This window comes from Podarcis cretensis (genome assembly GCF_951804945.1).
Source record: "Podarcis cretensis genome assembly, chromosome: 7".
Taxonomy (NCBI): Eukaryota; Metazoa; Chordata; class Lepidosauria; order Squamata; family Lacertidae; genus Podarcis; species Podarcis cretensis.
Window position 1 is genome coordinate 53,552,937 of NC_137176.1, and position 22,820 is coordinate 53,575,756.

General features: G+C 40.5%; 1 protein-coding gene and 1 long non-coding RNA gene across 13 annotated transcripts in view; one reads left to right on the top strand and one right to left on the bottom strand.

The window, feature by feature from the left end:
* ST18 (ST18 C2H2C-type zinc finger transcription factor) overlaps positions 1-22,820 on the bottom strand; it is a 195,662-nt gene that overhangs the window by 30,450 nt on the left and 142,392 nt on the right. For all 12 annotated transcript variants that reach the window (XR_013840597.1, XR_013840598.1, XR_013840599.1 and 9 more), the window contains 6 exons: positions 17,226-18,014; positions 14,486-14,620; positions 12,634-12,724; positions 10,666-10,770; positions 9,965-10,170; positions 6,382-6,593 (listed from right to left, as the gene is read on the bottom strand). Coding sequence is in view for 9 of the 12 variants with exons in the window: in XM_079983346.1 (XP_079839472.1) it covers positions 6,382-6,593; positions 9,965-10,170; positions 10,666-10,770; positions 12,634-12,724; positions 14,486-14,620; positions 17,226-18,014 (1,538 nt within the window). In the remaining 3 variants the exon portion in view is untranslated. The remainder of the gene's footprint in view (positions 1-6,381; positions 6,594-9,964; positions 10,171-10,665; positions 10,771-12,633; positions 12,725-14,485; positions 14,621-17,225; positions 18,015-22,820) is intronic.
* The window catches only part of LOC307219883, a 29,790-nt gene that overhangs the window by 4,162 nt on the left and 2,808 nt on the right, over positions 1-22,820 (top strand). Inside the window, exons 2-3 of the long non-coding RNA XR_013840635.1 lie at positions 1,950-2,089; positions 10,093-10,204. This is a non-coding gene — a long non-coding RNA (uncharacterized lncRNA). The remainder of the gene's footprint in view (positions 1-1,949; positions 2,090-10,092; positions 10,205-22,820) is intronic.

The window sequence follows — 22,820 nt, forward strand, 5'->3', positions numbered from 1 at the left end:
AGACACAGATTAGTCAGGCTTCCTGCCCTTCAGTTAAAACCTAGGGGAAAGTATCATAAGGTACCTCCCTCCCAATGGGGCTTTTTCAGAGCAGAAGATTTGGGCAGCCAAGGAGGCTGCTAGACACTGGAGAAATGTTTATTGGAAAGAAAACACACACACCACCTTCAGATGCCTGGACTCAATCCCAAAGCATCCTGCAAATGAGGCAAAAAAGGGGATGCTCCTTTTGTGAAGCAGAAAACTCTTAAGAAATTGGGGGCAGGCTTTGGCCCGGCAGTATTTTGAATGTCTTTACGAGGTAAGCGATACTTTAAGAAGAATCATGAAGTTTCTTTCTCGAGATTAGAGTCACTTAGAGTGTGTGAGGGACACTGTATTGAGGCATCTAATCATAAGCTTGCATTTTTATTAAAGCTTATATGTTTAATCAGGGCTTGTATTTTAAAAATGTTCTGTTTCATGCCAGGCAGAAGACCAGTTGCCTAAAAACCTTGGCAAGATGTTTTACTCCTAGACAAGGGGCCCCCCTGATTTATAGCAGAAAACAATTCTCAAAGTCGTAAAAAGGGAATTACAGGCTGACAGCCAAGGTTACACTGACCCTACAAATTAAGGGTGGATAAATAGTAAAATGAGCCATATCTTCTTCCTAAGGTTAAGAAGGTCAAGAGCAGTGAAAAAGCATCTAGCTGGCAGAAAGAGAACATTTTCTGGGAAGTCTTTTCTAAAGCTGTTTCTTTCTTAAACTAAGATCCTTTTAAGATTTCTTTTCCTTTTAAAAGGTTGTTTATGTATTAAATATATTAGTTTAAATATAATTATGCAAAGGATTTAAGAAATGCTAGATTCTTATTTCATATAGTTGTAAGAGTTGTAACTATCCTGAAATTAAGTCAGCCACCAGCCAAGCCCCTTGCCAGACAGAAGACGCCAATCGAGCACTCCTGATATATGGTTGTCAGGCCTTTTGTTTAGAAACCTTCAAATGAAGGAGATCTCTCAATGTTGATGTGAACTCAATCCTTGACATATGCATAAGATAAAAATTCAAGATTAATTATCTGTTTTGGAAGGCAATAGGGCAAGGAGGGCAAGAGGTGAGCTGGTAATTAAGATTCCTTGTTGAGACACATGTAAGATATATTACTACTTATTTGTCATTTATAGATAGAAGAATATATAGCTTTTTGATTTCCATAAAAGGGCAAGAGGAAATGGGTGTATCTTTTGTGATTGGTTCTAGCAAACAGCCAATAGGAATTTTAACCAGGCTGATTGGACAGAGGCAGCCACAGGAGGAGCAAGGGGGCTGGATTAAGGAAATATAAGTGCTGGCCAGAATGGCAAGAGGCCAGGCCAGAGCTTGGTAACCATATACCACTGTGCCTCATATTTATTTGTCTGACAAATAAATTACTATTTTAATTTCTCTATTGCTGCGTTGAATATTTCATTCCAGCTAAGCGTTAACCACAAGCAGGGTGCTACAGTATTATTTCTGGTTTATTTTTTATCTGCCTGAAAGAAAGACGAAATCATGCAGCTTTTATTGTGTTGAATAGTATTTTTGAAAATGTTTTGGTCATTTTATTTTTTGGGAACTGCCTAGAGAACATGTATTATTGGGTGGCCAATGCAAAGTACAGTGGTACCTTGGGTTAAGTACTTAATTCGTTCCAGAGGTCTGCTCTTAAGCTGAAACTGTTCTTAACCTGAGGTACCACTTTAGCTAATGGGGCCTCCTGCTGCTGCTGCACCGCCGAAGCACGATTTCTGTTCTCATCCTGAAGCAAAGTTCTTAACCTGAAGCACTATTTCTGGGTTAGCGGAGTCTATAACCTGAAGCGTATGTAACCTGAAGCATATGTAACCTGAGGTACCACTGTATAGCCAACAAACAAACAAATATTAATTCTAAATATTCCTTTCTAATTCCTTTCAAGCAGGAGTGAAGCTCTGGCCTGCAGGCCAAATGTGGCCTACTTGGCCAACTCAGTCAGGACCCCTGAAAGTGCCCCAGGTTACCCCTCATGTACTCCTGCTTTAAAGACACCTGAGCCAATGCCCATCACCACAACTTGAAGCAGTAAGTTCAGTGACTTAATTATGTACTATGTAACGTATTTCAGTGATCCTCAGGAAGCAGTGCTCCCAGGGTTCTGACCAATGGGTCCAAAAACAATGGGACAACTGACAAGAACTTAGCAGTTCTTTTTATTTTATTTTTTTTTAAAAAAATTCTGTGGTTTTTATGGTTGTATGCAACTAAGTGATACTCAGAGTAGACCCACTGAAATCAATGGATTCGAGTGAGTGATAGTGGGTCTACTCTGAATATCACTTAATTGGACATCACCATTAGTGTTTAATACAGTGGGAGAACTTTAAAATTAGATTACCTTTCTTTTGATTCTGGCAGCACTGCTCTCTCTCTCTCTCTCTCTCACACACACACACACACACACACACACACACAAACACACACACACACACAAATGCCCACATGCACGCACACACCCACAAAAATATCTTTGGGTACAGTTCTGATTCACTTGTCAACTTCACTATTACTAATACAAGGAAAGAGAGGAAAAACAAATATGTTTTTCATCCTAGTTTGTGCTGTTTGCTTTTCTGTTTTGTTTTCTTTCAAGGCACAGTATGTATATGTCATTTTGTCCAAACATGTTGGGAGGAAAACACGCAAACATTAAATAGAATTCTTGGCAAGAGGCAGCTCAGAGGAGAAAGACAGAATGTACGGCTTGTTTCTTCCTCTTTGAGTGGCAGCCACATAAGCCATAAGATAAAACTGGGGGGAACTGTGTCTTGATGTGATTGATATGTGATACTATATGACATGACACAACAACTTGCATTAGAGTAGAAGTTGTGAATCTTAACAGCTCCAAAAATCATTTTGCCACATTGTTGGACAAGGCCACGTGCAACGGGTTAATCTGAAAGGTTTCACTTCAACCCTTGGTGCTTAAGGCTGAATCATTGGTAAATCTCTTATTTTTCTTTCAGTCACCCAAAAAATGAAACAAGAGAGATAGCTCTTGTTATTTAAATGCATCAGGATTGTCAAAACCAACTCTAATTTTTATTTTTAATTTTCCTGGTAATTAACTATATTTGCATGCAGTTGATTGTAGACAAATGTAGAATATCTGCAATCTGATTCAGTTATCCAAATTAATTTCTAGAGGTTTGTACACAATATATGAAACATCACATGAGATCTCTGAGCCTTTCCTAGATTCCACTATCGCTGCCATTGTATTTGGGGAAAATATATTTGTGATCATTTTATTTATGCTGCTAATTATACCTTTCCCTTAAAGCATGTATTGCCTTAAAGCATTGTGTTTGGTGGATGCTCCTAGTATAAATGTGGATTGAATTTTGTATTGCAAACCCAGCGAATACAGCTATGAAGTGGTACCCCCTGGAAACAGATCCTCTGGAAACAGATCCTTCCACATGGCATGTTTCTGGCAGGAATTCCCACCAAGTGAAAAGGTCAGGAGGAGTCACTAAAGTGCCCCTTGCACTTGGGTGAGAATTGCTGCAAGAAACACGCCCTCGAGGGAGGAAATGATTCTGAAACTTGTTGCACCTGAAATAAATCTCATTTCTAGAGCCTGGATTTTTTTGCTTTTTCTTTTTTTGCCATTCAGATGTGCTTTCCCCCCAGATTTAATCAAAAGCTGGATTTTTTTTTAAAAAAGAGAGAAAGAGACTGATGCCCTGTTCCAAAATGCATACTAATAAGGAAATAAAACTGACAGATAAGACAATCTGGAGACAATGAGGGATGCTTTTTGTCCTGATCCCTGGGGTTCGAATTTGAAAGCTGGCGAGCATCATTTCTACCCTTCCATCCATCCCATTCTCAAGACCCAGAATATATTTTCTTGCATTATGGTGAGCAGAATAGATAACATTTAAAGAGAGGATAGTTATAGGCAAGGCCAAAGAGAGGATATATTAATGCCAATTATGTTGCTGTTCTCTTTTTGTTTTATTTTAGTAGATATAAGTAGAGCTATGGTGGGCTTCCGGAAGAATAACTGGATGTTGGCAGGTTACTTCACAGTCTTTGTTTAAAAACTCATGACTCAATCTACCAAGAACTTTTCATTGACAAGTAACTCTGAAACAAATAGAATTTACACAAAAGCACTGCTGTTCATTCATGTTTACAGAGGAGATGTCACCAGTAGGGGTTTCTTTTCTGAGGGGCTGGGAGGTTCACATGGAAAAGCTGGATTGGAGAGGAGAGAAAGTTATACCCTTTCAAATTTATTTTATTTTTAAATCCAAACTAAATGAAGGCATTTCTTGAGAAGGTGGTGCGCAGGCTTGAAATGCATCTTTGCAATTAAAAGAAAAATAATGTGCAGTGTGAACAAAAAAACAAAGTGATCATCAAATTAAAACCAAACAAGTTTACAGTATTTGATTCACTTTATATTTTCAAACCTCAGTAATTTGTTTTAGTTTAGGCACCTGCATCCATAGACTATTGCAGTATGCATTTCTCTGTTTAAAAATCTCAATTTCCTAAAAAGGAGCACTATCCAAACCAAATAAAAAGAATGTGTGTGATTTTGGCTACTTCGTCTCTTTGAGCTTTGCTTGCCTTCACTCTGGCCAGAAGCTAATTCTCATTCTTCTGTCAGATATTTTGTACCACTGGTTGTCATCATGCCCTGCTGGAAGTTTGGCAAAAGTGAAGGCTGGCAGAGGACAATGCCTGACGACCATTTTAATACAAAAAAAATATATTTCTGGATGAAAATCACACCCACCCACCTCCTATATGCCCCAAATGCTGCCATGAGTGGTTACGATTGCCTTCCGCTTTTTTGGCAAACGCAAAACAGGTGTACAGCTGAAGAAGAAGAACAATAATAATCTTATGCCTGGTCCCTTTATTACCTTTCTTTGGCAAGAAAGGTCTGTTTCTAAGGTCAGCCAAAGGTAGGGGAAGCAATTTAATACAGCCTCTGGCACCAGTCTCCTTTTCAACAAGAGGGGGTGGGGGTGGCAAAGTAATATCTGCCATAGCCCAGCACTAGAAAATGTCTCCGGCCAATATCGTGAATAAAAGCCGTGGATGCAGAGATAGCCAGCAACACACCCCAGGCCCTAAAAATGGAGTTGTCTTGATAGGCAGGCTTTGAATGCAAGGGTGTCACTATCGTTGGCTCTGAGAACCTGGCTGCTGCAACGGCAGTTGGGTGCGAGGGGGGCGGGGAGGAAAAGAAGAAAATTCTACTGCACTGAAGACAGGCCTCGGATATCTGATCTGATTTTGCCCGTGCGATAAAAAGATGAGCTTTCCCACTAGGCAAAGCAGTCAGTTATGTGGAACAGGAGTCCCGCTGAAGAAGCATCTCTTCAGCCAGAATAACTGCTCTCAAGATCCTGCCGTTATGAGTCTGCTGCGGCATTACACAGTGGAAAGCTTGCTAAACAGACATCTCTCTGTGTCCCAGAGAATGTCTCCAAGTACAAAGGCAATGTTGTATGTGCCATTCTATAACACTTTTCATTCATCACCCATTTCCATGCCCTGCTCCCGTCTATCTTTTCTACAAGATGGATTATGTGAGCTTCTGCCAACACCATGGTCCAGTCCCTAATGGTGCTATAAATGGTATCCAATGGTACTAAATACAGCTTTCAACAACAACGGGCCGAAGTTGTTTGTTTTCCAGGTTTCATAGCCAGAGGTGTTTCATACCCTATGGAGCAAGGTTTTTCACAACACAAAAGTTACTTTTGTAACGCTTAATGCACCCTGAAAATAAAACTTGATTACAAGGAAATAGGCAGAGTTATCAATGGGCTATTCAAATGATCTTTCCCTATGTTCATCACGCATCACACCTTTTATTCACCTCTTTAAAATATTCAGTGGAATTATCTGTAGCAAAAACAGCAAAACAGAGATCTGTGATAGCCCCTCCCCATCTCATTTCTATTAATTTTAATAACCAGACTGATGCTGGTAACTTGCAGTAGTATTTGCACCATGCAAATAAGCCTCATTTCAACAGATTCTGCACCACTATCTCCAAAAAACCATTTCTGGAGTCAGAGTTCCCCCCTCTTTCTTCCCTTATTATTATTATAGTGACTTTCCACAGCACAGTTTTTGCATTTCTTTTCTTCTGCTATCTCCCCCTACCCCCACCCTCCCATCTCTCTTCAAAAGAACATGCAAAAAGGGGCTGCTCTTTTTCCCTCTCTCTCTCTCACTCTTGGAAGGGAAGGAAGGAATTGAATGCAATCACTAATATGAAAGACAGTTTATTCACACAGTTCAGTAGCTAGCACACCCTCCAGGTTCTTGGACTTGCCTACCTTGGCAGACAGACTCTGTGGTTTGTTGGAGAGGATCTCTGCTGCTTCCCTGCAGTGGGTGGAAAGGTTCAGGATTGCAGCAGCTGCTGCTATGTGGGTGTCTTCACTACATTGACCGTAGCCATAAGAGTTGGCATGGCAAGGGCTCTCTGTGTGGGCGCTAGCACTAGGCAGCCGATTAGAAAATTTCCCTGGATTTGAAAAATGCTTTGCTGTTGAAAAGAGATTTGATTAGAAATAGCTCGAGTGCAACTGTCCCTCTGTTAAAGATACTGGGGTTTTATGTATTATCATTTTATACAATAAAAACAGGCAAATAATACATTAAGGTAAGTCTGTTTTTTACTGGGAGCTCTACCATTGCTATTAAGAAGCATCAGAATTGAATGCATTTAAAACATGAGATCATGAGATTAGTTAAGAAACCCAGAGTTGCTTTATAAATGTGCAGGTGCTCCCATTTTCAGTGAGAGCCTAAATTGTGGGTCCTTTCCTCAAGACTTAATCACTCCTTACACAAGAAATCTTTCACTTCCATCAAGTCCAGTGGTGGATGAATAAAGAACAAACAATATTTGGCTCAGCTGTAATTTAAACACAAATGGGCTTGGAAACTTTATTAACATAAACATGATGAATTCCATGGAACTCTGAGTTATAATATATAAAACCAAAGCAAAATTAATCGGCCTAAGCTATAACAATGCTGGGTTGTAGCCAAAAATGGTTTGCCTCAAGTTTACTGCAATGTTTTGCTCTTCTTGTGAAATCAGTTTGAATCTTAGAAGGCTGGAGCAGTTAAATAAAATATAATTAACAAATGTTAATTATAGTATACATAAGAAAATGAATATAGAGCATACTGTAAGTGTCAGCTATATTAAAAATTAAGAAAACAGAGCTAGGGTTCGCCAACAGCGCACCCAATGTCACCTCAGAAGTAAATTCAATTACTTCAGTGGCACTTCCTTCCTTTTCCTCCACTGTGTTTCCCTTTCAGAAGGTATTCCCTTTCCCAGGACACCAAAGCATCTTTTTAAATTCCTTGGCTGCCATGATGATGATGATGATGATGATGATGATGATGATGAAATGGTTTAGAAATTAGGCATATGAGCAATTTAAACAGAGAATCTTGGGCAGGGATGATGAACCTTCATATATTGTTGGACTCCAACTCCCATGAGCCCCAGGCAGCTTTGCTGATGGTCAGAGATTATGGGAGCTGTAGTGCAGCAACATATGGAGAGTTAGGTGTTCGCTAACCCTGATCTAGGGTGAATGTTTCGTGAAGTAGTGGCAGGCTTTGGGCTCTCAAATTTCAGCAGCGTCCTGTGTGACACTAACATTTGGCACCCCCACCTCTCCCGCTCTGTTTTACAGCATTGGTCTGGCGTGCCCTGCAGCATGGCACCCAGTATGACCGCACCAGTCATGCCACCCTGAAATTGCCTCTGGAAGTAGTCTTTTTGTAAAGTGCCCATGCACTTTGTTGTCACAATGCCTATTGACTTCACACCATTTAAAAAGGGTGTCTTTCTGAAATGGCAATTTGGGTGTGCCCACAGCTCATGTGTAGTTGTCTCTGTGGACCCCAGCCAAAGCTTTAAATTGCCAGATGATATTGCTTCAAAGCCTCTGGACTCAAAAATTATGTGAACAGCTATTTCTTAGGGGACTTCAAGAGTCATGTAGTAATGACATTTGTGCCAAGATTTTTGGCAGCCCAAGAAATGTCAGAAATATTGTCCAGGATCTTGTTTGCTGTTTCATTACAAAGATATATCAGAGGTTCTCCGGAATAGTTTCTTCAGGCCTGGCAGATTACAGACAGGATTTTCAGTTCAGAGGGAATTGACTGTGAATTGAGAAAATACAACCTACCAGCCCTATATTTTGACAAGGAGTATGCATAAAATCCTTTAGGGACAGGATGACAGTTAAAGTAGACCCACTAAAATCAATGGGGCTTAAGAGTAGATTCGTTGAAATCAATGATGACTAACTTAAGTATGAACAAGACTGGATCTAACCCATTCAGACAAATTTTGGTGTGCATAATCTAAAGTAGTTTCTAAATTCAGGTAAACCCTCAACCCAGCCTTTAAAAAAAAGGTTTAGGGTTTCTTTGGAGACAGGATCGTGTGCAGGAAGGTGAGAGGTAGAAGAGGCAGTTTTGTCACGCAGCTCTGCATGCAAATTCAAGGAGCAACTTGTGTGCCAGCTGTGAGTCAGGGGCCACTAGCAGAAGCAAAAAAGCAACCTGTCTCCTCTCATATCAGTACAAATATCACATCACCTGTCAGACTAATGTACCCCCCGTTATGCAATTCAAACCTGAACAATAGTTTGAAACTCATCTAGTTTTGCTAAATAGATCATGAGCAGTGGCGGATGGTGACCATTGAGATTGGTGGGGCAGAAGACAGGGAGACAAGCAGTAGGTGAATCCAAAGCTAATTTAAGACAGAGCTATTCCCTTACTAATTTTAAGTCCTGCAGCAGACTCTGGGGGCTACCTAAGGGCAGAGTGACGTTGCTGGGGCAGTGCCCCATTCACCCTAATGGACAAGCCCACCACTGGTCATGAGTGTAATATCACAACACTATTTTTAACTGACCAGTGGATCCTGTCCACTTGATTTTTATGGGGTTATTTTCAATATAAATCATTATGAACAAGTGTCACAGATTTCAGGCAATAAGCAAATATCAAGTGCTACATTCCATATATAGGTTTGGTGCTGCATTTTCAAGTAAAAATAAATAAATACTGGACACCTCAGTCCATTAAGCAACTCATAGATTACTTGTATTGGATGCACTGAAGTTTTTAATGTTTGATGTTTTATCGCTTTTCTATTATTATTATTATTATTATTATTATTATTATTATTATTATTTTGGGATCCGTCCAGAGTGGCTGGGGAAACCCAGCCAGATGAGTGGGGTATAAATAATAATAAGTAGTAGTAGTAGTAGTAGTAGTAGTAGTAGTAGTTGTTAACTGTGCATGTGTCATTGGGACCAGCTATTCCTTTACTATGGTAAGGTGAGGAACCAAGAGCTCTCTATATCAGTGTTTCCCAACCTTGGGCCGCCAGCTGTTTTTGGACTACAACTCCCATCATCCCTAGCTAGCAAGACCAGTGGTCAGGGATGATGGGAATTGTAGTTCAAAAACAGCTGGAGGCCCAAGGTTGGGAAACACTGCTCTATATGTTGTTAGACTTCAGCTCCAGTCTGCATGGCCAATGGTCAGGGATGATGGGAGTTGTAGTCCAGTAAAATATGGTTCCCATCACCCTACTATGGTATGTTTGGAAATGTTTTGGTCAACCAGTGCTGCTTAGCTATGCTAGGCTATGTCCAATTAAGGTTGGATTGCATTGGTTTTAGATGCTAATGTGCATATTTTTATGCTTCCAAGAACGTTGTTATGTTATTATCCACCCTGAAACAGTTTTTTTTTTTTTGCAATGAAAGGCAGAATAGAAATTTTGGAAACACAATAAAATAATATTTGTATATTCATGCAAGCTGATATAGAAATAGAGATTGAATTTGTTTGCCTTCCACTTACATTCAAGGAACTGTGGCGGGGTTTGTCCTTGCATAGCTGGCACCAATGTACGTTTGCCAAAGACTTGGGCATCAAAACTAGCATAGTCAAATGGTACTTTCCCACATTTCTCTTGCTCTCTTATGAAGGAGGTTCTGGGGGATGGTGCTGGTTGAGCAGATCGGCAGCTATACTGAGATATCTCAAGTTGCTTCACCAAGTTTGTTCTGCAGAGAAAGGGAACAATAAGAAAGAACAATAGTGAGTATGGTTTCAAAAATGCTGCAGTGCTGAGTGCTCCTGTTTAGTACTCCAGCTTGCCATCCTTCCCATCCTTCAGGATACTCCATTCCATTCCCCCTCCCACCTAGTTTTCCCATTTCCATTCCCACAATAGTTAGCATTCTGTGGCAACTGAGCATGCACAGTCCTTACTGTGCTAGTTTTTACCCCATTTACTAACTGCATGCATAATGCATTTTGTACTCATGGAAAATGAGTCACAAAGTTAGTTCTCCATGCAGGAAAAGACACTTGACCTGTACAGAGTAAAACAAAACACCAGAAATAGCTGGCTAAACTTGCACCTCAATCTGTTTACTCATTCCAAGTTTCCTGTGTCTTCCACAGGACACTGGATTTGATTTCTTTTTTTAAAAAAAGCAAACAGGAATATTTTATGGCATTTCACATTATAATGTTATAATGTAAGTGAAGCTTACCTGTGGACCTGATCATGGCACTGCCCTGTTTTGGGAGACTCATGCTGATTTTTTTCCTGAGACATTGCCATTTTTTCAGCTGCAGCAATTGGACAACCAGAAAGACTGTTTAAAAGAGATTTGCCACATATGAGGAGCTGTGAAAAACCTGCATTTCTTCTCTCCAAAGATCTAGGATCTTTATAGCGCATTTTGGCAGCATAAGCAAAATACTCCTCACATGATTCTGTGGTTCATCTAGATCTCACTATTCTAGCTTACGGAAGTCCAACCATGTCTCTTTCCAGAGCTAACTCAGGCATCTGTTTCCTGCTGGGGCTTGCTCCCCTCTGCATGTTTTGAGGATCCCGTGATCGTTGCAAGTTTGGGGCACTCTTGAGCAAGATGTTCTCAATAGGAAGGTCTGCCCTCACTACCGGTACTGCTGCCCATTCATTTGACCTCTCCCTCTGTGTGCAGTGATGCTGAATCTTAATACCTGCCCTGTTAGGCTGCCCTTGCTCATCCACTCATACTTCAGCCCTGGGCTGTGAACTCCTCACCTGCCCTTCGCTACCTTCACCAGCAGTAAAACTGGCTGTGTAAATATTATATTCATAATATAATGCTCATTTCTGTATCTATTTCTGTTGGGGTGAAGTCAACCCAAGCCAAATGTATCAGTGATTTTGGTGTGTTGGATAAAATCATGATGAATCATAACCTGAACATATGTTGAGGAAGTCAGAAGAAGTACATTTGGGGTTGAAGGGAATCAAATCAGATTGCTTTCACCACATAAAATTGGTTTTATCTGTGTTCCTTTGGAATTTGCTTCAATTCCTGTTGTTCCTAGTTGTTAATTAAGGTGAAGCAACACGACTATTTAACTTATATACAAATATGCAATTCAAAGCAAAAGTAAAAAATAATATCAGAGAGTGGGCAGCACACATTTATATAGATCTTCCCTGTCTCTTCGGGCAGAAGTGATGAACTGCCTGCCTGTTAGCCAAGTCTCCCTACCCTCACCCAAGCAATTTCATCTGCCCTCCAAGAACTCAGAAATGCAAGAACGGCATCTGCAGCAAGTCCCTCTGCTGCACTGGGCTGGAAGGAGAGAGTTAAATCATGTCTTCTCTGCTCATCAAATCAATGATCTGTAGAGCAGAGGGCAAGATTTCCCCCTCAATCTTGGTACTGGACAAGACAGAGTTTCCTCTCTGACCAGCACTGTAATGGGGGGAATCTAACCTTTGCTCTTCTTCTGATCTGCACAGATTGTTGGGAAGTGCGAGGCCCCCCTCTCTGAATGTGTGTGTGCTCTGATGAGTGTGTAATATGTGCATGCTCACTTTTTTAGACATACCCACACCCATGGCATGTGTCCCCCAGAGAGCAATCACCCCTAAAAGGCTAGCCACCCTATCTCTAAGCATTGGTTTCAATAGCTTATGATCATTGAGTGAACCTATTTCTATTGCATTTATCCATAAACACTAATATTTTCAATACTGCACTAAAGTAAATTGACACAATCCAGTCAAAGTTAAGCACTTTTAACTCTCAAATATGCCACTGGGACCATTAAATATGTGCTCAGCTCTCTACCACTGAAAACACTGAATCTAGAAGTGCTTCATTTTGGCTGGATTGTGTCCTAAAATTGTACACACCATACAGATACCACTTGTAGGGTATAAGGGATGGTTTTATGGGGGTAGGATTGCAGAAGCCAAGTACCTATGCTGCCATTTTGATATAACGTGAGTGACAAATATTAATTAAAATGTTCCCTTCTTGAACAGGTTAGTTCAGGGATGGGGCAACAGTAGCCCTGCAGATGTTGTTGGGTTGTAGTTCCCATCAACATTGAGCATTGGCATGCCAGTTGTGGATAGAGGGAAGTGGATTTCAATAACATCTGGAGTCGACTGTTTCTGCATTCCTGGCCTAGTTTATCACCAGTGGTAACAGACTAGGATTTACCTTCTGTGAGTGTTGCGGTTGCTGTTGACATGTCCTCTTCCTGTACACCCAGGAGTGGGGCACTTTAGAACATTTTCATGCATTGCAAGGACTAAAAAAAGAGAAGAAAATAGTGACGCAAACACATATCATCATGACAGTGCAATTCCTCACTCAAAACTTGGAGACACTGTACAGAAGTTATGATCACATGGTTATAGTCATAAAAGAAAACTAAGAATTTTCTACATGAACAAGAAGTTCCAAATGTTTGAGCCATCATGGGCCTTCATGGAACTGTGAACTCCATACATCAGGGATAGCAACCCTGCTATTTTCTACATGGTCATACATCTCTGGAGGAAGGAGAGATGGCAGGCGTCTTTGATCCTGCCAAGCTTGTTGGGTCCTTCAACCTACTTTAACCTTGGTGTCAACCTCCCACCACTGCCGGAGGAAGAGGAGTGCGGTGGGAGCACACCGCCCTGGCAGCCCAATCCTGGTGGGGTGCCATCGTGGCTGCCACCCCGCCAACGCTTGGTGCCATGCCTCTGCAGGCAGCGTGCCACGCCCCCAGGATGCGTGCCACACCCCCAGGACGTGTGCCAGCCCCACTCCCGCCTGCTCTCTGCCCCCTGGTGCCAGAGCATGAAGCTCTGCCACTGCCTCCCATCATGTAAGCACATCAGAGGCTGGTGAGAACAACTCATGTCCCAGGATAAAATATAGGTGCACCCAGGCCTTTTTTCCCCTAAAAAAATGTTTAGGGGTACTCTCATTTTGACTCAAGAAAACCACCATTTTATAGTTCAAATCAGGAAAAATAAATACAGTAAATGGACAAAAGTACAAAGATTCACAAAATGTTTAGGGGTATGCGTACCCCTGCGTCCCCCCAGGAAAAAAAGCACTGGGTGCACCTTCTCACAACCCTCTCAAGCAGCAATATTTTACTCCAAAAGTCATTTCAGAAGTAAACTGCTGTCAGCCCTAGCAGTGCGGTGTGTTGTAAACTGCTTTGTTCACTTCATTGTGCCTGCTGCTCCTGAGATGAAGTACTGCCACAAATGACTACTGTTTGGGAAGGTAGGCGCAAGGGCACCCTGAGGAGCCAGGCTTTATGGCTGGGGCACATAACTCAGCTCATTAAAGCACCAAGGTTTTTCCCAGCTGATCTCCAAGTCACTGTTTCTTGATAGTAAGTTCCATGGATTTCAATGCAAGCAGACTGCACAAATGCATGTGCAGTTTATCTTTCTTTAAAAAAGGGGAGAGGGTAATAGTGCCACTGGAAAAACCTTAGATGGAAATTGTTTGTTGTGAACAGTATTGCTTGATGCTGGTGAGAGAACACATTCTACAACAGTGACAGATCTAGGTTCTGTAAATGGAGGGTCAGGAACATTTGGCCCTCCAGATGTTGCTGATTACAGCTCCCATCATGACTGATCACAGTTGATGCTAACTGAGGCTGATGGGAATTGTAGTTTAGCAACATCTGAAGGGCCAAAAGTTCCACACCCCTGCAGTAAATGTGTGTGTGTGTGTGTGTGTGTATATATATGTGTGTGTGTGTGTGTGTGTGTGTGTGAGAGAGAGAGAGAGAGAGAGAGAGAGAGAGAGAGAGAGCACGCACAAGTAAGAGTTATACCACCATGTTGGAAACCCCTGGTATGAATGAATGAATGAATGCCATGTAAGAAGCCATTGTGGCTTCACTCTCAGCCAAGTAGCTGTATAAATTCACAAAAAACTACAGCGATGCTACTGAGAGGTCAGTGGATGGAAAGAGATCAAGAGTGCAGAAATGACCACAGTCCTCAAGGAATCACACACAGTTTTTGGCTGCAAATTATAAAGAAATTGTACTTACTTTCAAGTGGCACTCTAACTTTATGTGGACAACCTGAAAGACTGCGGTGGTGTGGATACAATCCCGTCACATGCCCTGTGCCATCACATCCTGGAATGGGACATTTGGTCTCTCTCTTTTCAGGTCTAGGCAAATCTGCAGAAAATAGCAATGAAGTCTTGTCACCTAGATGGAACATTGCTGTGTGTGCGTGCATGAATGTGTATGTAGAGGGAGAGAATGGTTTTAAGAGGCAGCAGTTCTCTGTCAAGGAGTTAAGTACGCTGAAATCCTACACACATTTTAACATTCTTAAATCAATTATTTTAAGCAAATTGTTTAAACTGAAGGTTTTGGAATGGCGAATTTATTTGAGTCATGAGAAAGAAAATTGGAACCATCCATGAATAAATAAATAATAATAAAATCTTTAGAGAGCCTTGAATATTAAAAGATTTTCCAGGGGCAGGTATCAGAAAACAAACTGTTCCTGGTAAATTGGGACAGCTGAAAAAATGTGAGCTAAGGTTGTCACATATTGTCTATGTTGATGAGTAGTTGTATTTTCTCCTTATATGTTGTATAGCTATTTCCTTATATATCTAATCCACATAACAAAAACAAACTATAACAAACTTAAGTGCAGTGTATCCATTTGCAATCAGGGCAACTGTGATATTTGCAAGTAGCTTGCAAATAGATGTGTTTATAGACAAAGCCACAAGGAAAGTTTGTGTCTGTGTTTCTTTAGTTTTTCTCTTTGTAGCTTCCCAGATGTGTTGCTTCCTACCTAGTTCAGCCAGTAACTCATTTTCAACCTTTCTTCATGCTCTTGCCTTCATAACACTTTATGGAAAAAACACCATCAGATAAAGCATCATCAAGGGCTCAACCTTCTTGAAGAAAGCCCATCATTATTTTTCAAGGCTTCCAGTTCAGGGACTTCTCCAACCTCAGTCCAATGAAGGGGATATATCCCTCAAGAGTCTTGCTGTATGTTACTGGCTCTCATCTTTATCCTTCACATCTTATAACCCAGCAGCTTTGGCTTCACCTAATGTTCAAGACTGGACACAGTGGGATCTTCCTGTGCCCACCCCATTTCCAGGTCATCAATGCCATTACCAGCCACTGCAGCACATAGCCAAACCAGGAGAGTCCATGGGTAACTCAGCGTCAGAGAATAAACACCCTCCATGATGCTGATCACACTGTTGGTTTAACAAGGCTCATACTGCCCAAGAAAGCATGGCAGCAGGGAGAAGAGATTGGTTGCCAGAAAAACAGAAATAATAGGCGAACTGGCTATGAAATGGGGAGAGGAAGGGAATTGGAAATCAGAAATGTTCAACAGGACCTATGTGGACACATGGGAACCTGCTATTCTCAATAGGGGGTTATTTACCCTTATTATACATAGACCTGCATCACCTGTTAAGTTATGTAACACTATCTAAATATAATATATAGAAATAATACAATATGATATAATTAAATGCAGTGCAACATATTACAAAATAAATAAGTACATCTATTCATTCGCTGGGTAGTTTTTTCTCAAGTATCCTCCATTTACTTAAGAGTTGGTATTCTAAACACTGAGGCATCATTGTTAAGTTAAGATTATTATAGTGGTGAGGATTAAAGTCTAACTAGGAACACTTTGAAATTCATATTATCTGCAAATGACTGACTACTAGGAGCTGAATTCATTCCATTGCACCCAGTACAAATCTATGGTATAATATGTTTCTATTTGTTTATTTATTAAATTTCTACACCACCTTTCATTTGAGAATCACAGGGTGGTTTACAATAATACATAACATAATAACAAACAAAAAATGTACCCCTCCCCCCCCCCGGTATAAAAGGCCATAGTTTGTTTAATTAATTAGGATTGTTTTTGCCTGGTACCTAATGATATGTAATGAAGGTGCCAGGCAAGCCTCCCTGGGGAGAGCATTCCACAAATGGGGAGAAACCACAGAAAATGCCTGTTTCTTTGTTGCCACCCTCTGGACCTCCCATGGAGGAGGCACACAAAGAAGGGCCTCAGGTGATGATCACAGTCAGTTCATATGAGGAGAGGTGGTCCTTGAATTATTGCAGCTCTGAGTTGTTTAAGGCTTTATAGGTCAAAACCAGCACTTTGAATTGGACCTGGAAAGTAATTGGTAGCCAGTGCAGTTGCACCAAGTTTGGTATTCTATGCTGAAACCATTTTGCCCTGGTGAGCAACTTGGCTGCTAAATTCTGCACCAGCTGAAATTTCCAAACCATCTTCAAAGGTGCTGCCATGTATAGCACATTGCAGTACTTGGATGTATGGAAATTGTATGGAAATTCTGCTAACTCTCACAATGTTTTCAAACCACAGAAGGAGCACAAACACCTAGGGTTTTTTGGTAACTGCATACCATAATTTTTATATTATTCTGTCAATCTGAACAACCTTATTTATACATTCCTCACTGAACCATGTAGTTCAGTGGTTTCTTACTTGGGAATTGCTGTCTCCTGGCAGTGACATCACCGCAGTGTACTAAATGGTGAGCTACCAAAGCAGGGTGGCAGTGAGCTCAGGGGAGTTTGGGAACAGCAATGGAAGTGCCAGATTGGCTCTGCCCCTCTGCTCTACCAATATACTATGCCAGGTTCATGGCAGTCACTTCTCCCAGCTGAGTGCTGTTGGTGTGGAGAAATTACCAGCTGTCTACACAAATGCACAATCCACTCTGAACAATGAAAGTGAACTTACGTTTGTTGTTATAGATTGGTCTACCACAAAGATCAATCACTTTGGCTTGTCTTCTTTCACCAGCAAGATGCTCTAGTAAGAACCTGTCCAGTTCTTTGTAGGTGCTATGAAAGACATGGCCCTGCTCTGCCTGCAGAGCTATTGCTCGTTCCAGCAAGCTCAAGTTATGTTTTGTTTTATCCAAGTCAAATGACATTTCTGTATTTTCTGATAGACACTCATCTTCCTCGCTGTCTGGAAATGGATTTTGACTCCTGTTGCTGAAAGATTCAACATGCGACTCCTGTGATTCTAGTGGCCCTGTATCTGAGTCACAAATGGTTTCAGAGTTGTTGAAATCTGCTTCTTCGGTTTTGACCCCTGGCACTTTTAGGACATCTTGCTGATTACATCCTACAATATATGTTGTATTTAGAGGAAGTTTGACACTTATCTCTTCAGAGAAATTTGAGGAGCTATCCCATTCATTGTCCAGAATTTCAGAACTACTTTCATTATCCTCAGAGGAGCAGAACTGTGGGTCTGAAACACAAATTCTGTCTTTTCTTACTAATGAGTTAATCATGTAACATTCATCAACATTGCTATTCTCCATTTCTAAGGACTTGCTGCTACTGTCACTCAGTTTACTATTCTCTGGGGGGTCTGGAGTTTCTTCCTCTGTTTTTTCAAAGTTAATTAAAGATTTGGCCATTAGGTCCTGGTAGCTGGCATAATTGTCCGTCATTTGATCATTTTCTTGCACATCCAAATTAGGGGTAGCTTTTGCTGGTGTTATATTAGTGTCTTCTAGAGGCAGGAAAAAGAGAGAAAAGCACAACATTAAAATAAATTCCTTCTTCTTTGACCATAATCCACAAACCACTTATTTATAAATTAGTCTCATTCATATTAAGTAATCTAAGATGATAGGTTTGCTCAAGATAAATATCTGTTTTATGAACATGAACTAGAATCGTATTGAGCAAACATGCTCTGTAGTACAGCAAACTTCGCCAACCTGGTTCCCTCCAGACTATAATTACATTGTCGGTATGCCTCTGAATATCAGTTACTGGGAATTATGTGGGTGGAATGCTACTGTGCTCAGGTTCTGCTTGCATTTTTTCTGATAGTGGTACCTTGGTTCTCAAATGCCCTGGTTCTCAAATGTCTTGGTTCCCCAATGCTGAAAACTCGGAAGGAATACGTTTTTTGGAAGCCAAATGTTCGATTGCAGCTGTCGGCTATTGTTTCCAGGGCACCTGCACCAATTAGAAGCTGTGTCTTGGTTTTTGAACATTTTGGAAGTCAAACAGACTTCTGGAATGGATTAAGTTTGGCACTTTTGTTTTTGCTATTGATTTCGTGTTTTTGTTTTTGCTGCTTTTTCAGTTAATTTGTTTTTGTGACTGTGTGGAACCCAGTTCAACTACTGATTGATAGATTGTGTGAATGGATAAAAGCCCCTAATCCAAACGATGACTATCATCAGTGCAGGTAAGAATGTTTTTTTTAATTTTTTTGTCATCTACAATATTGTCTTCTTTATTTTATAGTACAGTACATTGATTATTGCTTTCATTTTATGGATCAATGGCCTCGTTAGATAGTAAAATTCATGTTAATTTGCTGTTTTAGGGGTTGTTTTTAAAAGTCTGGAACGAATTAATCCGTTTTGCATTACTTTCTATGGGAAAGCATGCCTTGGTTTTGGAATGCTTTGGTTTTGGGATGGACTTCCGGAATGGATTAAGTTTGAGAACCAAGGTACCACTATATAGGCATCTGGCTACTGTGAGAACAGGATGTTGGACTAGATGGGCCACTGACCAGATCCAGCAGGCTCCTATGTTCTTAATTCCCATCATTCCTAACCATCAACTAAGGTAGCTGGACCTAACGGGAGTTATACTCAAAAACATCTGGAGGGTGCCAACTTGGGGAAGGTTGCAGTAGAGCATACTTTAAATATATACTATAACTGACCAATTCAAATGACCAGAATGTTGTGTTGTGAATATACAGAGCAGATCCATGCAACAACTGTGCAATCGTTTCAGCATGTACCTATTTCACACATGAACACCTTGCAGTAAATAGAACTTTGGCTGTGACTCTGGAACATGCTTGAAGTATCACACAACTACTTTACTACATGACTCTCTTGTGTTTGAAAGCTGGCATGTTAATTTAAACATTACAAGTAAAAGACACGTTGCCTGTGTGTGGTTTGGAATATCATATATAACAAAATCCTTGGATGCTGCTGCACTAAATTCACTACTTGTGAAGCTGCTCCTAGTTTCACTGACATCAGTGGGGACATATTTCCAAAAAGTGGGCCGTTAGTTCTACCATAGTCTGAAAAGCTATGGGGGAAGACGAACACAGTGCCTGCAGTGACTGAACTGCTTATTCCTCCAGTATTCTAATGTAGTTTGAACCATGTGATGGCAGAATAAAGCTATCCTGAACCCAGCTAAAGGTTTTGGTACTATTGTAACTTTATGCTGAAGAAGAATCTCCATACTAGGTAGCAGTTTCACAGTGCCATATTCCCATCCATTGTCTCCCTTCTGCTTCAGACTACAGTAAACATGCAAGGATGGATTGATGGCAGTAGCGGCCCTGAAGTTAGGGTAAGGTATTTGCTCTTCACTGAGCAGGTGGTGACTTGCTGCTGTGATGAAACAAAGCTTTCAAAAATATCAGATAAATGTAACATTGTCACCTACACAGTTGCATCACTTGCTTTTTAAACTGCTCTTAGTGTTTTATTTTAAATTGTTGTAACCCACCCTGGAGTATTATGAAGGGTGGGTAGTAAATAAATAAATAAATAAGAACAACAACAACAACAAGAACAACAACAACAAAACAACAACAAAACAACAACAACATTCCTTCTCTTCTTCATAGATTTTTTTAAATATATAAAATGAATGCTCTGGGTCACTTTTGGTTTAATGAAAGACTGTAATTCTATAGCTCACAGGATACATGTTAGAAGCAGTCATGGTAGTCATAGAACTAAAGAATATTTTAGATCACAAGGGAGATTTCTATTTTTACTAAAGGATGGCAAAATACACATGTATCTTGTGTTAAGAAACAATTTTTTTCTTTGAAATCACAGCAGGAAACAGAAGGTAGTAAAGGCTACTGGAAAGGGGTGTCAAATTCTGAAATACAATAAATCCTTTGTGTCTCATTTAGTTTTTTTTCTAAACATTTCCCCCCCTGACAAGGACACTCCAAAATACATCTCCATCATCTTTCTTTCTGGTAATTATCTCCCTAAAATCAACACTGGTCTGCCAGGATCAAGTAAATATTACCATAGTAACTAAAAGCATTTTTGGATGAAAGGAAGAATTTAGCCACAACACTAGCCCCTTCAATAATGCTGATTATAGGGTGCATTCTTTAGTTGGGATGTATTCAACATAAACTGGAATGGTCTATGTTTTACTTCCTAGAGGGGGAAAAATTGAGATAAACAAGCTTACAATAAAATAGATAAGACAGTCTGGTTCTTTGCAGAATCCATGTCAGACCAACTCCGGGTTTATATCATAAATTAAATATCATCTAAAAATGCAAATGAAGTTTTGTCTCAACAACAGTGAGCTATTAAGAGAAAGTGTAAAGGGTTATCATAATTTCAAAGTATTATCAACTACAGAAAACAAATAAAAAGCATTTTCAGTGAATATGTCCAATTCATTGAACTATTCTCTCAATCCACTTAACTACCCACATGTGTACAATAATGATTTATAGACATTATACCTAATTATGCATATTTGGGCTATGGTGGAGTGCCTAACAAAAGCTCTAGAAAGCAACAATTACCTCTGTTGCTTAGCTACATAGTTTAAAATATTCCTATTAAGTGCAGATTATTGTGGAAAGGAGGAGGAGACACAAATGCACATGTGCCACCACAATGCATTTCACTTTACGGCTGCCAAACTGTTAGCATTTTGGGTCATTTCCAGTTTACATAATTGTTTGGTTCAACTGTTTGTTATACATTAAAGGAAAATATTTATTAGTTATTTCTTGGAGCTTTTCTTGGGCCCTAGACCGGAAGATGTGGCCCTTTTCTTGAAATATTTTACCATGCACTCATTTTGTTGGTGCATGGCTTGCGCCACTCTGAGGCAACTTTATTTCTGTTGTTATTTTTTAGAAGTTCCACCAGAATAGATTGTTTTTTTCTGTAACAAAAACAGTCAGTACCCGCTTGAGATTTTTACCCAATATATAGATGTCCACTGGCAGAGGAAGAGGAGTGTGGGGAGAGCGCACCGCCCCCGGCAGCGCGACCCCAGCGGGGTGCCATTGCGGCTGCCCCCCTGGCTGCGCTGGGCACCACGCCCCTGCAGGCAGCACGCCACGCCCCCAGGATGTGCGCCACGCCCCCAGGACGCCCCCCGGTGCCGGAGCATGAAGCTCCACCATTGAGCTAGGTGTGTGACACCAGCCAGGAGGCACAGTCCCATTTGTCTGTATTAGACATTAAGATGAATAACTGGAAGCATGATTCCAAGCAACGTGATCAGGTGATCTCAACCCCAAATGAACAGGCCAAAAAGTAACTTTTCTAGGGGGCAGATTTGAATATATATATATATATATATATATATATATATATATATATGCATGTATATTAGAGAATTTTCTTGAATCCAGTCATCAAGATTGATTGACTTGACATATAGAAGTATTGCGAGCCTAGACAAAATATTAATATTACTCACGTATTAACTGCTTGTGTTAAATGTTGGGAAACAAGCAACATTAAATAATGCAGAGAAAGAAGCTGCTTCTCTCCCCCACCCCCCGGTATGGTTATAATAGTGGCAGATCTCCTGAGCGCATGTGTTTTTCAAAAAGCTAGTGGACTGTAAGTGTGGATGGATTTCCTCCATTCTTATTCATAAGCCTTCTGTGGATTGGCTGTGCCAAAAGTTCACCTTTCTTCATTTGTGTTTTCAGCACAGTATTGTATAATTAATTTCAACTGTGGTGCCTATGCAATTTACTCTTGCCACAGCTTTCCAGCTTGTTCTTCCGTGTTTATTAAGGTTCAAGAGTGGAGCTTGCCCTTCTGTCCTCCTGTTCTCTGCTATGATTTTTTCCTCTCAGCAAAAGTAATGCCCATGAGCAAATTGGGCGTGCGCCCCCCCCCAATTTCTTTCTTTCCATACAGTAGTGTGCACATTAGCATCAATAATCCTTTTAGGCAGTGGAGAGCTAATACAACCTGAAACTGATATGGATATTATCACTTAAAACTAATGCTGACCCAGATTTTAAGAAAAAGGGATTAAAATCTGACTTGATACCTTTGGTTGTCATTGCTTATGCTGGCTGGGACTGATGGGAGTTAAAAGACCAACAACATCTAAAGGGTCACAAGTTCAGATCAGTGCTAGGCCTACTCAGAGTAGACCCATTGAAGTTTATGGACATGACTAACTTTCACTAATTTCAGTGGGTCTACTCTGAGTAGGACTTAATTGGCTACAAACCATATTTCTATTTCTCAGTCTCATTAGTCACATTTTGTACAAATGATCTGCCTTTTATTGCTAGTGCCCAGTG